Source organism: Balaenoptera physalus (genome assembly GCF_965194825.1).
Source record: "Balaenoptera physalus genome assembly, chromosome: 1".
Classification (NCBI taxonomy): Eukaryota; Metazoa; Chordata; class Mammalia; order Artiodactyla; family Balaenopteridae; genus Balaenoptera; species Balaenoptera physalus.
Window position 1 is genome coordinate 86,781,784 of NC_138882.1, and position 14,866 is coordinate 86,796,649.

The 14,866-nt window shown below is 38.1% G+C and overlaps 1 protein-coding gene across 7 annotated transcripts in view; it reads left to right on the top strand.

The window, feature by feature from the left end:
* The window catches only part of TDRKH (tudor and KH domain containing), a 31,125-nt gene that overhangs the window by 2,243 nt on the left and 14,016 nt on the right, over positions 1 to 14,866 (top strand). The window contains exon 1 of one of the 7 annotated variants that reach the window (XM_082474671.1): positions 5 to 9,171. The exons of 4 other annotated variants lie outside the window; for them this stretch is intronic. In XM_082474671.1, coding sequence (XP_082330797.1) covers positions 9,023 to 9,171 — 149 coding nt within the window. In that variant the 5' untranslated portion in view covers positions 5 to 9,022. Of the gene's footprint in view, positions 1 to 4; positions 9,172 to 14,866 lie in introns of those variants that run through there. 2 more of the 7 variants (XM_082474675.1, XM_082474670.1) reach the window with 2 other exon arrangements.

The following is a 14,866-nucleotide window of genomic DNA, read 5'->3' on the forward strand; positions in this document are numbered from 1 at the left end:
AGGCGGAAATGTGGGGCTTAGGGAAGGGAAGCGCCCCCGGACGAGGAGAGGGTGTGGGGAAAGCTTTCCCCCACCCCGAGGCTAGTAACCGTATCCAGGGGAAATGCGCTCGTCCCAGGATTAAGCCACGACGGACCCTTGCACCAGTGCGGGAGGGTTTGTCCCAAGCCAATAACAATCAGTTTATCAGTTTGCCTTTTATTTTCCACAGCTTTTTCTTTGATTATCTCTGATAGGATGACTATTTACAGTCATCAGAGTAAGGGGGTTTTGTTTGTTTTTCCAGCTTCCCTCTTTAGTTCTTAATACAGATAGGATCGTGGGTTTTGGCTCAAGACTCCCGTGTCAAAGCTACTCTTTCCTCAGCTTGCGAGAAGTGGGTGGAGGCTTCTTTCACGCACTGCTTTAAAAATAAATGTAGCAAGGATGAGAAAATTGAATGAGCTGCTTCAGTTCAACAAGCCTATCACCATGTTTTAGGTACTTTGTAAGTTCTGGTTGTTAGGAGATACTGGAGTGATAGATCCTTGCCCCCATGGAGCTCACTTTGTGTTTTGAAATGCATATCATATCAGATAGTTGTTAGCAACTGTTTAATACAAATGTCAGGAAACTTCAAAGTTAGCTTTTTCTGAAAAGCGTTGTCTAGCCATATTTCTCAACCTTGAAATGACCCACGTGTCTCCTCTTTACCTGGTTTCCCCAGGAGCTATGCTCTTAAGTTTTAGTCTCCTCTTCACATTCAATTTGCAGTAATAAAATCAAACATAAGCTAGCATTTGGTACTATACAGTTATTCCCATTTCCATCATATTTCCCACTTTTATTTTTCTTAAGAGAAACTTAACAATATGAAAGGATATGTAAATTGTAAACAAAACTATACTTGATTAATATTAATCAAGTAGATTTTCTGTGAGACATCAGCTGATAACAAAATTAGCACAGACTTCATTTGTAATATTTGAAGAGGTGTTAGTAAAATTTAGGTTTTGGTTCAAATAGAAGTCACCTGATAAATTCATCCTTGTCACGGACATTCATCTTCCTGCCACCCACACTCCCTCCACCACCAAATCATCAATATTCTATCTCAAATGCTACCATCTACTCAAATGAGAAACCTGGTAGCCAGCTCCTTGGCTCACCCTCTAACCTTTCCATAAATCAATTGCTGGGTCTTGTGTGTTCTACCTTTGAAAACTCTCTGAACCGTCTGTCTCCTTCTTTCCATCTCTATCACTGACACCTGGACTAGCCTCTGAATTGGTCTCCCTACACGTGCTGTTGCTGCTTTCAGTTCATTCTCACTACAGACATAGCCATTAATCAAGAATTACAAGCAATGCATGTGTTATGAAGGGATGGTTGGTGTACTATGGAAACCAGTAGCAATGAAATCCAACTCAGTATAGCGGGTCATACTAGGGTCATTCTCTCCTCTCTCTGAGATGGAGAGAAAAACATTTTGAGGTGTTCCAGGGACCCTTTGGAAAACCTCAAAGTTAGCTAGAGGTCAAATGAACTTTCTTTAGAATTTGATCTTTGCGAAGTTTGTCAGAAATATCAAAAAGTTTTAAAACACTTGGTCAAGTAGGATCATAGGTCACTGTGGAACAATACTTATTCACTGAAACAAAGTGACAAAGATCTCAAAGGCAAATACGGAAATGTATTTCCATTCCTTATACCTTCTTTTTCCTGAAAACACTCCTCTTTCCTTGTATACTGAAATGTTTCGCTTATTCTAGTAGCTTAAATTACGTATATTAATTAGAAATCTCAGCTCTTAAATCCCTAATTTTTAATGAAAACTAAGAAGTAAGCAATTATTAACTGTCTTTTACATTAGCATTCTGTAGATTAGCAAGCTTATAAATAATATTTATGGTTTCTAGAAAACACGTGCTTTTTTTATAGTAAGTGTCTTAGTGTGGCACCAAACATATTAAATAGTTTCAAATATCTGTAGTTTCTTTGTAAAAGGAAGTCTGTGTTCAGTGACTAATGCTTCAGTATCTCATTTTATTTGGGAGTTATCTATTCAGTAGACTTCCATCATTTAACTTAATTTAGCAAAACTCTAAAGTTTCAAATTATCAAAATCTAGAGAGTATTTTAAATAGACATTCCCAAACATAATTATTCCTAAAGAGTTTACCTAAAGTTCTTATCTCATTTACCTCTCTTTTATTTACTTAAAAGTTTCATCATATCAAGTTATTTTCTTGCCAGCAAACTTTGCAACAGATATAATAAGGTCTTGTTTGATTTCCAGTAAACCTAGGTACAATAAAGGTATTATACTTAATGTTGATGATTCTAAAGGTATATATTGTTAATTAAACCAACAAGCTTAAGCTAACTTTAATACCTGACATTAATTCAATACTGAATATTTCCCAGATTGTTACCGGAAAACTGGGTTCACCTCTTGGTGGCTGTCAAGCCAAAAAACACAACCAAGCCAAAGATCGGGAGAAGGAAGGATTTATTTCTTGCAGCAAGTAAGGAGAACACTGAGGATCTTTTCTAAAGCAGTGTCTCCCCAAATAGCAAAATTGGGGAAGTTTTAAGTAAGGGTACATGCATATTCATGAAGGGGTTTGGGTGGTTGAGAGTCCAAGCTTTAGCTGATTGATGTCAGGAGGGTCAGAAAAAGTCAACATCATCATCATCATCAACCAGATCATCCCTTGGTGCCAGTTGATCTGGTTGTTCAGTGCTTCAGGCTAATCTTTACCACTGAAACAGAACCAGGAGTCTTTACAACTGATATATTATCTTTGCCATCATTACTTCTCTTGCCTGATAAGTCATTGTTTCTGCATTCTTTTGTTCCCTTAAAATCATTAATTACTGAGACCTGTTCAATGACAAGCATTGTGGCCAGGCTTGGATCACATAATGACTTGGGCCAAAAATGGCTTCTCTACTGTCAAGAAAACCATGCCCAGGGACCTCTTACCCTATCTGCTTACAAGATCACGTGAATCCGAAATTCCTTCCGGCTAGTTTCTTTTATATTTCTAAGTATTTATATAAGTGCTTAATTTTCTTTAAGCCAGTTAAATAGAGTTCTTGTACAAATTAATTTTGGCAATAGAACACATCTACAACACACATAGACACATAGAAAGAGACACCCATAGTTTTCATTCCAAAATTTCAACCATGAATCAGGGACAAAAATATTAAACCCATCAGTAACAAGCTGTTGGATTCAAATTGGGTTTCTGGCACATGGAACAAATCAAAGTCACCTGTTTAGATGGCTAAACATTTTTACTAATACTTATGGAGACACACTTAAGATTTTGTCATTGACAAGTCAAGTGCCAAATTACCTACACCCTTCCTGAAACTTGAATTTTATCTTTTTTTTTTTTAATTGAAGTATAGTTGATTTACAATGTTGTGTTAGTTTCTGGTGTAGTGCAAAGTGATTCAGCTATACATATGTACACATATTCTTTTTTCATATTTTCCATTATGGTTTATTACAGGATATTGAATATAGTTCCCTGTGCTATACAGTAGGACCTTGTTTATCTATTTTACATATAGTAGCTTGTATCTGCTAATCCCAAACTCCCAATTTATACTTCCACTACCTGCTTTCCCCTTTGGTAACCATAAGTTTGTTTTCGAAGTCTGAGTCTGTTTCTGTTTTGTAAATAAGCTCATTTGTGTCATATTTTAGATTCCACATATAAGTGATATTGTATGGTATTTGTCTTTCTCTTTCTGACTTACTTTACTTAGTATGATGATCTCTAGGTCCATCTATGTTGCTGCAAATAGCATTATTTCATTATTTTTTATGGCTGAGTAGTATTCCATTGTTTATATGTACCACATCTTCATCCACTCATCTGTCGATGAACATTTAGGTTGTTTCTGTGTCTTGGCTATTGTGAATAGTGCTGGCTGTATCTTTTTGAAGTATGGTTTTCTCCTGATATATGTCCAGGAGTGGGATTGCTGGGTCATATAGTAGTTCTGTTTTTAGTTTTTTAGAAACCCCCATACTGTTCTCCATAGTGGTTATACCAATTAACATTTCCAGCAGCAGTATAGGAGGGTTCCCTTTTCTCCACACCCTCTCCAGCATTTATTGTTTGTAGACTTTTTGATGATAGCCATTCTGACCAGTGTGAGGTGATACTTCATTGTAGTTTTGATTTGCATTTCTCTAATAATTAACAATGTTGAGCATCTTTTCATGTGCCTTTTGGCCATCTGTATGTCTTTGGAGAAATGCCTATTTAGATCTTCTGCCCATTTTTTGATTGGGTTGTTTGTTTTTTTGATATTGAGCTGCATGAGCTGTTTGTAGTATAGTCTGAAGTCAGGGATCCTGATTCCTCCAGCTCCTTTTTCTTTCTTAGGATTGCTTTGGCTATTCGGGGTCTTTTGTGTTTCCATACAAATTTAAAATATTTTTGCTCTAGTGAAAAATGCCATGGGTAATTTGATAGGGATTGCATTGAATCTGTAGATTGCTTTAGGTAGTATAGTCATTTTGACAATATTGATTTTTCCAATCCAAGAACATGGTATATTTTTCCATCTGGGTCATCTTTGATTTCTTTCATCAGCATCTTATAGTTTTCAGACTACAGGTCTTTTGCCTCCTTAGGTTTATTCCTAAGTATTTTATTCTTTTTGATGTGATGGTAAATGGGATTGTTTCCTCAATTTCTCTTTCTGATCTTTCATTACTAGTATATAGAAATGCAAGAGATTTCAGTGTATTAATTTTGTATCCTGCAACTTTACTGAATTCATTGATGAGCTCTAGTAGTTTTTGGGTAGCATCTTTAGGATTTTCTATGTATAGTATCATGGCATCTGCAAACAGTGACAGTTTTACTTCTTTTCCAATTTGGATTTCTTTTTTTTTTTTTTTTTTAATGTTTATTTATTTATTTATTTTTTACTTATTTTTGGCTGCATTGGGTCTTCATTGCTGCATACGGGCTTTCTCTAGTCGAGGCGAGCGGGGGCTACTCTGCACTGTGGTGTGCAGGCTTCTCATTGCGGTGGCGTATCTTGTTGCAGAGCACGGGCTCTGGGCTCGTGGGCTTCAGTAGTTGTGGCACACGGGCTCAGTAGTTGTGGCTTTCGGGCTCTAGAGCACAGGCTCAGTAGTTGTGGTGCATGGGCTTAGTTGCTCCACGGCATGTGGGGTCCTCCTTGACAAGGGATCAAACCCGTGTCCCCAGCATTGGCAGTGGGTTCTTAACCACTGCGCCACCAGGGAAGTCCCAAATTTGGATTTCTTTTATTTCTTTTTCTTCTCTGATTGCCATGGCTAGGACTTCCAGAACTATGTTGAATAAAAGTGGCAAGAGCGGACATCCCTTGTCTTGTTCCTGATCTTAGAGGAAATGCTTTCAGCTTTTCACCATTTAGTACGATGTTAGCTGTGGGTTTGTCACATATGGCCTTTATTATGTTGAGGTAGTTTCCCTCTATGCCCAGTTTCTGGAGAGTTTTTATCATAAATGGGTGTTTAATTTTATCAGAAGCTTTTTGTGCTTTTTTTTTGAGATGATCATATGTTGGTTTTTTTTTTAACATCTTTACTGGAGTATAATTGCTTTGCAATGGTGTTAGTTTCTGCTTTATAACAAAGTGAATCAGCTATACATATACATATATCCCCATATGTCCTCCCTCTTGGGTCTCCCTCCCATCCTCCCCATCCCACCCCTCTAGGTGGATCATATGGTTTTTAATCTTCAATTTGTTAATGTGGTGTATCACACTGATCAGTTTGCAGATATTGAAAAATCCTTGCATCCCTGGAATAAATCCCACTTGATCATGGTGTATGGTCCTTTTAATGTATTGTTGGATTCAGTTTGCTAGTATTTTGTTGAGGATTTTTGCATCTATGTTCATCAGTGATACTGGTCTGTCATTTTCTTTTTTTGTGGTATCTATGTCTGGCTTTGGTATCAGGGTGATGGTGGCCTCATAGAATGAGTTTGGAGTGTTCCTTCCTCTGCATTTTTTGGAATAGTTTCAGAAGGATAGGTGTTAACTCTACTTTAAATGTTTGATAGAATTTGCCTGTGAAGCCATGTGGTCCTGGACTTTGTTCATTGGAAGTTTTTAAATTACTGATTCAATTTCAGTACTGGTAGTTGGTCTGTTCGTATTTTCTATTTATTCCTGGTTCATTCTTGGAAGACTATACCTTTCTAAGAATTTGTCCATTTCTTCTAGGTTGTCCATTTATTGGCATATGATTGCTTGTAGTAGTCTCTTTTGATCCTTTGTATTTCTGTGGTGTCAGTTGTAACTTTTTTCATTTCTAATTTTATTGATTTGAGCGCTCTCCCTTTTTTTCTTGATGAGTCTGGCTAAAGGTTTATCAATTTTGTTTATCTTTTCGAAGAACCAGCTTTTAGTTTCTTTGATCTTTTCTGCTGTTCATCTCTCTTTCATTTATTTCTGCCCTGATTTTCATGATTTCTTTCCTTCTACTAACTTTGGGTTTTGTTTGTTCTTCTTTCTCTAGTTGCTAGGTGTAAGGTTAGGTTGTTCGAGATTTTTCTTGTTTCCTGAGGTAGGATTGTATTGCTATAAACTTCTGTCTTAGAACTGCTCTTGCTGTGTCCCATAGATTTTGGAGCATTGTGTTTTCATTTTCATTTGTCTCTAGGTATTTTTTGATTACCTCTTTGACTTCTTCAGTGATCCATTGGTTGTTTAGTAACATATTGTTTAGCCTCCACTTGTTTGTTATTTACAGTTTTTTTTCTTGTAGCTGATTTCTAATCTCATAGTGTTGTGATTGTTGTGGTTGGAAAAGATGCTTGATTTGATTTCAGTTTTCTTAAATTTACTGGGGCTTGCTTTGTGGCCCAGTATGTGATCTATCCTGGAGAATGTTCCATGTACACTTGAGAAGAATGTGTATTCTGCTGCTTTCAGATGGAATGTTCTATAAATATCAATTAAGTCCATCTGATCTAATGTATCATTTAAGGCCTGTGTTTCCTTATTGATTTTCTGTCTGGATGATCTGTCTATTGATATAAGTGGGTTGTTAAAGTCCCCTACTATTATAGTATTACTGTCAATTTCTCCTTTTATGGCTCTTAGCATTTGCTTCATATATTGAGGGGCTCTTATGTTGGGTGCATATATATTTACAATTGTTATATCTTCTCCTTGGATTGATCCCTTGATCATTATGTACTGTCCTTCTTTGTCTCTTGTAAGTCTTTATTTTAAAGTCTATTTTGTCTGATATGCATATTGGCTACTCCAGCTTTCTTTTGATTTCCATTTGCGTGGAATACCCTTTTTCATCCCCTCACTTTCAGTCTGTACATGTCCCAAGATCTGAAGTGGGTCTGTTGTAGACAGCACATATACGGGTCTTGTGTTTGTATCCATTCAGCCAGTCTGTGTCTTTTGGTTGGAGCATTTCATCCATTTACATTTAAAGTAGTTATTGATATGTTTGTTCTTATTGCCATTTTGTTAATTGTTTTGGATTTGTTTTTGTAGGTCTTTTTTCTTTCTTTCCTCTTTTGTTCTCCTCTCTTGTAATTTGATGACTTATCGTTAGTGTTGTGTTTGGATTGCTTTCTTTTGTGTGTGTGTGTGTGTGTGTGTCTATTGTAGATTATTGGTTTGTGGTTACCATAAGATTTTGATATAGCAGTCTACATATATATACAAGATTGTTTTAAGTTGCTGGTCTCTTAATTTCAAATGCATTTCCAATATCCTGCTTTTGTGCTTTCCTCTTCTCACGATTGCTGGTTTTGGTATCATATTTGTGTGTGGATGATTTCCTACCTTTACTGTATGTTTGCCTTTACCAGTGAGCTTTCCCATTCATAATTTTCTTGTTTCTAGTTGTGGCCTTTTCTTTTCCACCTAGAGGAGTTCCTTTAGCATTTGTTGTAAAGCTGGTTTGGTGGTGCTGAATTCTTTTAGCTTTTGCTTGTCTGTAAAGCTTCTGATTTCTCCAAATCTGAAAAGAGCCTTGCTGGGTGGAGTATTCTTGGTTGTAGGTTTTTCCTTTCATCACATTAAATATATCGTGCCACTCCCTTCTGGCCTGCAAGGTTTCTGCTGAAAAATCAGCTGATAACCTTATGGGGATTCCCTTGTATGTTATGTGTTGCTTTTCTCTTGTTGGTTTTAATATTTTCTCTTTGTCTTTAATTTTTGTCAGTCTGGTTACTCTGTGTCTTGGTGTGTTCCTCCTTGGGTTTATCCCATATGGGACTCTCTATGCTTCCTGGACTTGTGTGTTTCCTTTCCCATGTTAGGGAAGTTTTTGGTTATTATCTCTTCAAATATTTTCTCAGGCCCTCTCTCTCTTTTTTCTCCTTCTGGGACCCCTGTAATGTCAATGTTGGTGCATTTAACGTTGTCCCAGAGGTCTCTTAGACTGTCCTCATTTCTTTTCACTTTTTTTCTTGTTTCTGTTCTGTGGCAGTGATTTCCACCAATCTGTCTTCCAGCTCACTTATTCATTCTTCTGCCTCATTTATTCTGCTATTGATTCCTTCTAGTGTATTTTTCATTTCAGTTATTGTTCATCTCTGTTTGTTCTTTAAATTTTCTAGCTCTTTGTTAAACGTTTTATTTATCTTCTTGGTCTCTGCCTCCATTCTTTTTCCAAGATTGTGGACCATCTTTACTATCATTACTCTCTTTTGTCTAACTTTCTGTGTTTGTGGCCTCCGTTCCTCAGGCTGCAGGATTATAGCTCCTCTTGCTTCTGGTGTCCGTCCCCCGGTGGGTGAGGTTGGTCCAGGGGCTTGTGCAGGCTTCCTGGTGGGAGGGACTGGTGCCTGCCCACTGGTGGGGGGGAGCTGGGTCTTGTCCCTCTGGTGGGCAGGGCCATGTCAAGGAGTGTGTTTAGAGGTGGCTGTGGGATCAGGACGACTTCAGGCAGCCTATCTGCTGATGGGTGGGTCTGTGCTCCCATCCTGTTAGTTGTTTGGCCTGAGGTGTCCTAGCACTGGAGCCTGCAGGCTATTGGATGGGGCCAGGTTTCAATGCCAAAATGGTGACCTCTGGGAGAGTTCACAATGATGAATATTCACTGGGGCTTCTGCCAACAGTGTCCTTGCCCCCACAGTCAGCCACAGCCAACCTCTGCCTCCCCAGGAGACCCTCCAAGACCCACAGGTAGGTCTGTCCCAGGCTCCTATGGAGTCACTGCTTTGCCCTGGGTCCCAGTGCATGTGAAACCTTGTGTGTGCCCTCCAAGAGTGTTGTCTCTGTTTCCCCCAGTCCTGTGGAGCTCCTGCACTCAAGCCCCACTGATGTAGCCAAATGCACTAGAGGCTCCTCCTCTTGATGCCAGACCCCCAGGCTGGGGAGCCTGACATGGGGCTCAGAACTCTCACTCCTGTGGGAGAACCTCTGCGATATAATTATTTTCCAGTTTGTGGGTTGCCCACCTGGTGGGTATGGGATTTGATTATATCGCGAAAGCATCCCTTCTACCATCTCCTTGTGGCTGCTTCTTTGTCTTTGGATGTAGAATATCTTTTTGGTAGGTTTGAATCTTTTTTGTAGATGGTTGTTCAGCGGTTAGTTGTGATTTTGGTGTTCTTGTGAGATGAGGTAAGCTCAAGTCCCTTTGCTCCACCATCTTGTCTCCCCAACACCCTTTAGACTTTTTAATGATGGCCATTCTGCACAGTGTGAGGTAGTACATCATTGCAGTTTTGATTTGCGTGAAATTTGTGTTTTAAAAAGATGGTCCGGGGAATTCCCTGGCAGTCTGCTCTTCCATTGCGGGGGACCCCATTTGATCCCTGGTCAGGGAACTAAGATCCCACAAGCCACAGCAGCACAGCCAAAATAAGAAGAAAAAAAAAAAAAGATGGTCCAGATAAGAGTTCCTGGAGAAGATCAAATAGAATATTTGCATCTCAAAGGCATAGGAGGAGAAAGGCAAGTTCCTCCTAGGAGGACTTTGTTCCTTAAAGGCTAGATTTTTGTTTTTCAATACTTACAAGCCTCGGGACTTCCCTGGTGGTGCAGTGGTTAAGAATCCACCTGCCAGTGCAGGGGACACAGGTTCGAGCCCTGGTCCGGGAAGATCCAACATGCCACGGAGCAACTAAGCCTGTGTGCCACAGCTACTGAGCCTGCGCTCTAGAGCCTGTGAGCCACAACTACTGAAGCCCTCAAGCCACAACTACTGAAGCTCATGCGCCTAGAGCCTGTGCTCCTCAACAAGAGAAGCCACCGCAATGAGAAGCCCGTGCACCGCAACGAAGAGTAGCCCCCACTTGCTGCAACTAGAGAAAGCCCACGTGCAGCAATGAAGACCCAATGCAGTCAAAAATAAATAAATAAATAATTAATTAATTAAAAAAAATACTTACAAGCCTCTTAATAGGTGAGGTTGGGGAGTGGTGAAAGGTTTGGTGGGTTTTGTATTGTTTCTGGAGCCACATCTCTGGTCCTGTAAAGAGTAGAATTTTAAAACAAAGACAGTTGTTTTTAATTCCTCAAAGAATTGGGTGGCCACCTCAGTGAAAGGACTGACATACCCATTCACCTCTGTTGGAATTTTACGTTCCCTCATTTAGCTTAGAGGACAAGGACCCCCCCCCCAGTAAAATTCCTATCAGGCTCTGAATATCAGCTATGGTCAGTTTAGTCAGACCAGTGGCCTCCCATCTTGGTAATCCATTTACAAACACTTTTGAGGATCCTTCGTGGGTTTAAGAAATTCTTTAACTATGGCCTACAGCCTCAGATGGTCCCATTTCTTTTTCTTTTTCTTTTCCTTTTTTTTTTTTTTTAGTGAAGTATAGTTGATTTACAGTGTTGTGCCTATCTCTACTGTACAGCAAAGTGACTCAGTTTTACACATATATTCTTTTTTTAATATTCTTTTCCATATGGTTTATCCCAGGAGATATTGTTTATCCATTCTAAATGTAATAGTTTGCATCTACCAGCCCCAAATTCCCAGCCCATCCCTTTCCCTCCCTCTCTCTCCCGGCTTTGGCAACCGTGAGTCTGAGCTCTATGTCTGTGAGTTTGTTTCTGTTTTGTAGATAAGTTCATTTGTGCCATATTTTAGATTCCACATATAAGTGATATCATATGGTATTTGTCTTTGTGTTTCCTTTTTTTTTTTTTAAATGGATGACCACAACAAAAGCAGCAATGATTGCAATTACCAAACATGAAACACACTCAAACTATGTCATAATATTGACATTCAGTCCAGTAATCCTCCACTGTGACAGCTCCTTTACTTTGCAGTGAAAATTGATTTGTATATTCTTTGCCTCTGAGTCCTTGTGGGATTTTTTTTTTTAATTCAAACAAAGTCACAAAAATTATACTCATCAGTTCACTCAGTCCCATGTAATTAATTTTTTTTTCCATCTTGATCTTTTCTTAGCACTTTTATGAGTTCATCAGTTTTTCATTAGAGTTCTGAAATGCTTATTCATTCAGTTCAGCAGTACAGTCACTTACCAGAAACCTGTACTTGTCAGAGTCTTTTCCATGAATTTCTTGAAGATGAAACCCTTTTATAGGAACATATTTGCAAAAGCATCAGAGTACACCCAGAACTGTCTGTAAATGACAAAAGACTTAAAAATGACCACAGTTAAAGATTTGATGAAAGTTCATAATAATGCAGTTGACAAGAAAATTAGTTATTTCTGAGATATACATTTTAAACTAATAACTAGGATTATGACTTACAACATTATACCAGAACATATAAGATTTTTAGAAATTTCATGTAATGTCTGAAACATTTATATTAACATATTTCCATACAAATAACCCAATGAAAGTTTAGTATTAGTTGTTTTGTTTGTTTTTTTATGCTGCAGGTTCTTATTAGTCGTCAATTTTATACACATCAGTGTATACATGTCAACCCCAATCGCCCAATTCAGCACACCACCATCCCCACCCCACCGCAGTTTTCCCCCCTTGGTGTCCATATGTCCGTTCTCTACATCTGTGTCTCAACTTCTGCCCTGAAAACTGGCTCATCTGTACCATTTTTCCACATACATGCATTAATATACGATATTTGTTTTTCTCTCTCTGACTTACTTCACTCTGTATTACAGTCTCTAGATCCATCCACGTCTCAACAAATGACTCAATTTCGTTCCTTTTTATGGCTGAGTAATATTCCATTGTATATATGTACCACAACTTCTTTATCCATTCGTCTGTTGATGGGCATTTAGGTTGCTTCCATGACCTGGCTATTGTAAATAGTGCTGCAATGAACATTCGGGTGCATGTGTCTTTTTGAATTACGGTTTTCTCTGGGTATATGCCCAGTAGTGGGATTGCTGGGTCATATGGTAATTCTATTTTTAGCTTTTTAAGGAAGCTCCATACTGTTCTCCATAGTGGCTGTATCAATTTACATTCCCACCAACAGTGCAAGAGGGTTCCCTTTTCTCCACACCCTCTCCAGCATTTGTTGTTTGTAGATTTTCTGATGATGCCCATTCGAACTGGTGTGAGGTGATACCTCATTGTAGTTTTGATTTGCATTTCTCTAATAATTAGTGGTGTTGAGCAGCTTTTCATGTGCTTCATGGCCGTCTGTATGTCTTCTTTGGAGAAATGTCTATTTAGGTCTTCTGCCCATTTTTGGATTGGGGTGTTTGTTTCTTTAATATTGAGCTGAATAAGCTGTTTATATATTTTGGAGATTAATCCTTTGTCCGTTGATTCATTTGCAAATATTTTCTCCCATTGTGAGGGTTGTCTTTTCGTCTTGTTTATGGTTTCCTTTGCTGTGCAAAAGCTTTGAAGTTTCATTAGGTCCCATTTGTTTATTTTTGTTTTTATTTCCATTACTCTAGGAGGTGGATCAAAAAAGATCTTGCTGTGATTTATGTCAAAGAGTGTTCTTCCTATGTTTTCCTCTAAGAGTTTTATAGTGTCCAGTCTTACATTTAGGTCTCTAATCTATTTTGAGTTTATTTTTGTGTATGGTGTTAGGGAGTATTCTAATTTCATTCTTTTACATGTAGCTGTCCAGTTTTCCCAGCACCACTTATTGAAGAGACTGTCTTTTCTCCATTGTATATCTTTGCCTCCTTTGTCATAGATTAGTTGGCCATAGGTGCGTGGGTTTATCTCTGGGCTTTCTATCCTGTTCCATTGATCTATGTTTCTGTTCTTGTGCCAGTACCATATTGTCTTGATTACTGTAGCTTTGTAGTATAGTCTGAAGTCAGGGAGTCTGATTCCTCCAGCTCCATTTTTTTCCCTCAAGACTGCTTTGACTATTCGGGGTCTTTTGTGTCTCCATACAAATTTTAAGATGATTTGTTCTAGCTCCGTAAAAAATGCCATTGGTAATTTGATAGGGATTGCATTGAATCTGTAGATTGCTTTGGGTAGTATAGTCATTTTCACAATGTTGATTCTTCCAATCCAAGAACATGGTATATCTCTCCATCTGTTGGTATCATCTTTAATTTCTTTCATCAGTGTCTTATACTTTTCTGCATACAGTTCTTCTGTCTCCCTAGGTAGGTTTATTCCTAGGTATTTTATTCTTTTCGTTGCAATGGTAAATGGGAGTGTTTCCATAATTTTTCTTTCAGATTTTTCATCATTAGTGTATAGGAATGCAAGAGATTTCTGTGCATTAATTTTGTATCCTGCAACTTTACCATATTCATTAATTAGCTCTAGCAGTTTTCTGGTGGCAGTTTTAGGATTCTCTATGTATAGTATCATGTCATCTGCAAACAGTGACAGTTTTACTTCTTCTTTTTCAATTTGTATTCCTTTTATTTCTTTTTCTTCTCTGATTGCTGTGGCTAGGACTTCCAAAACTATGTTGAATAATAGTGGTGAGAGTGGACATCCTTGTCTCGTTCCTGATCTTAGAGGAAATGCTTTCAGTTTTTCACCATTGAGAATGATGTTTGCTGTGGGTTTGTCATATATGGCCTTTATTATGTTGAGGTAGGTTCCCTCTATGCCCACTTTCTGGAGAGTTTTTATCATAAATCGGTGTTGAATTTTGTCAAAAGCTTTTTCTGCATCTATTGAGATGATCATATGGTTTTTATTCTTCAATTTGTTAATATGGTGTATCACATTGATTGATTTGCGTATATTGAAGAATCGTTGCATCCCTGGGATAAATCCCACTTGATCGTGGTGTATGATCCTTTTAATGTGTTTTTGGATTCTGTTTGCTAGTATTTTGTTGAGGATTTTTGCATCTATATTCATGAGTGATATTGGTCTGTAATTTTCTTTTTTTGTAGTGTCTTTGTCTGGTTTTGGTATCAGGGTGATGGCCTCATAGAATGAGTTTGGGAGTGTTCCTTCCTCTGCAATTTTTTGGAAGAGTTTGAGAAGGATAAGTGTTAGCTCTTCTCTAAATGTTTGATAGAATTCACCTGTGAAGCCATCTGGTCCTGGACCTTTGTTTGTTGGAAGATTTTTAATCACAGTTTCAATTTCATTACTTGTGATTGGTCTGTTATATTTTCTATTTCTTCCTGGTTCAGTCTTGGAAGGTTATACCTTTCTAAGAATTTGTCCATTTCTTCCAGGTTGTCCATTTTATTGGCATAAAGTTGCTTGTAGTAGTCTCTTAGGATGCTTTGTATTTCTGTGGTGTCTGTTGTAACTTCTCCTTTTTCATTTCTGATTTTATTGATTTGAGTCCTCTCCCTCTTTTTCTTGATGAGTCTGGCTAATGGCTTATCAATTTTGTTTATCTTCTCAAAGAACCAGCTTTTAGTTTTATTGATCTTTGCTATTGTTTTCTTTGTTTCTATTTCATTTATGTCTGCTCTGATCTTTATGATTTCTTTCCTTCTGCTAACTTTGGGTTTTGTTT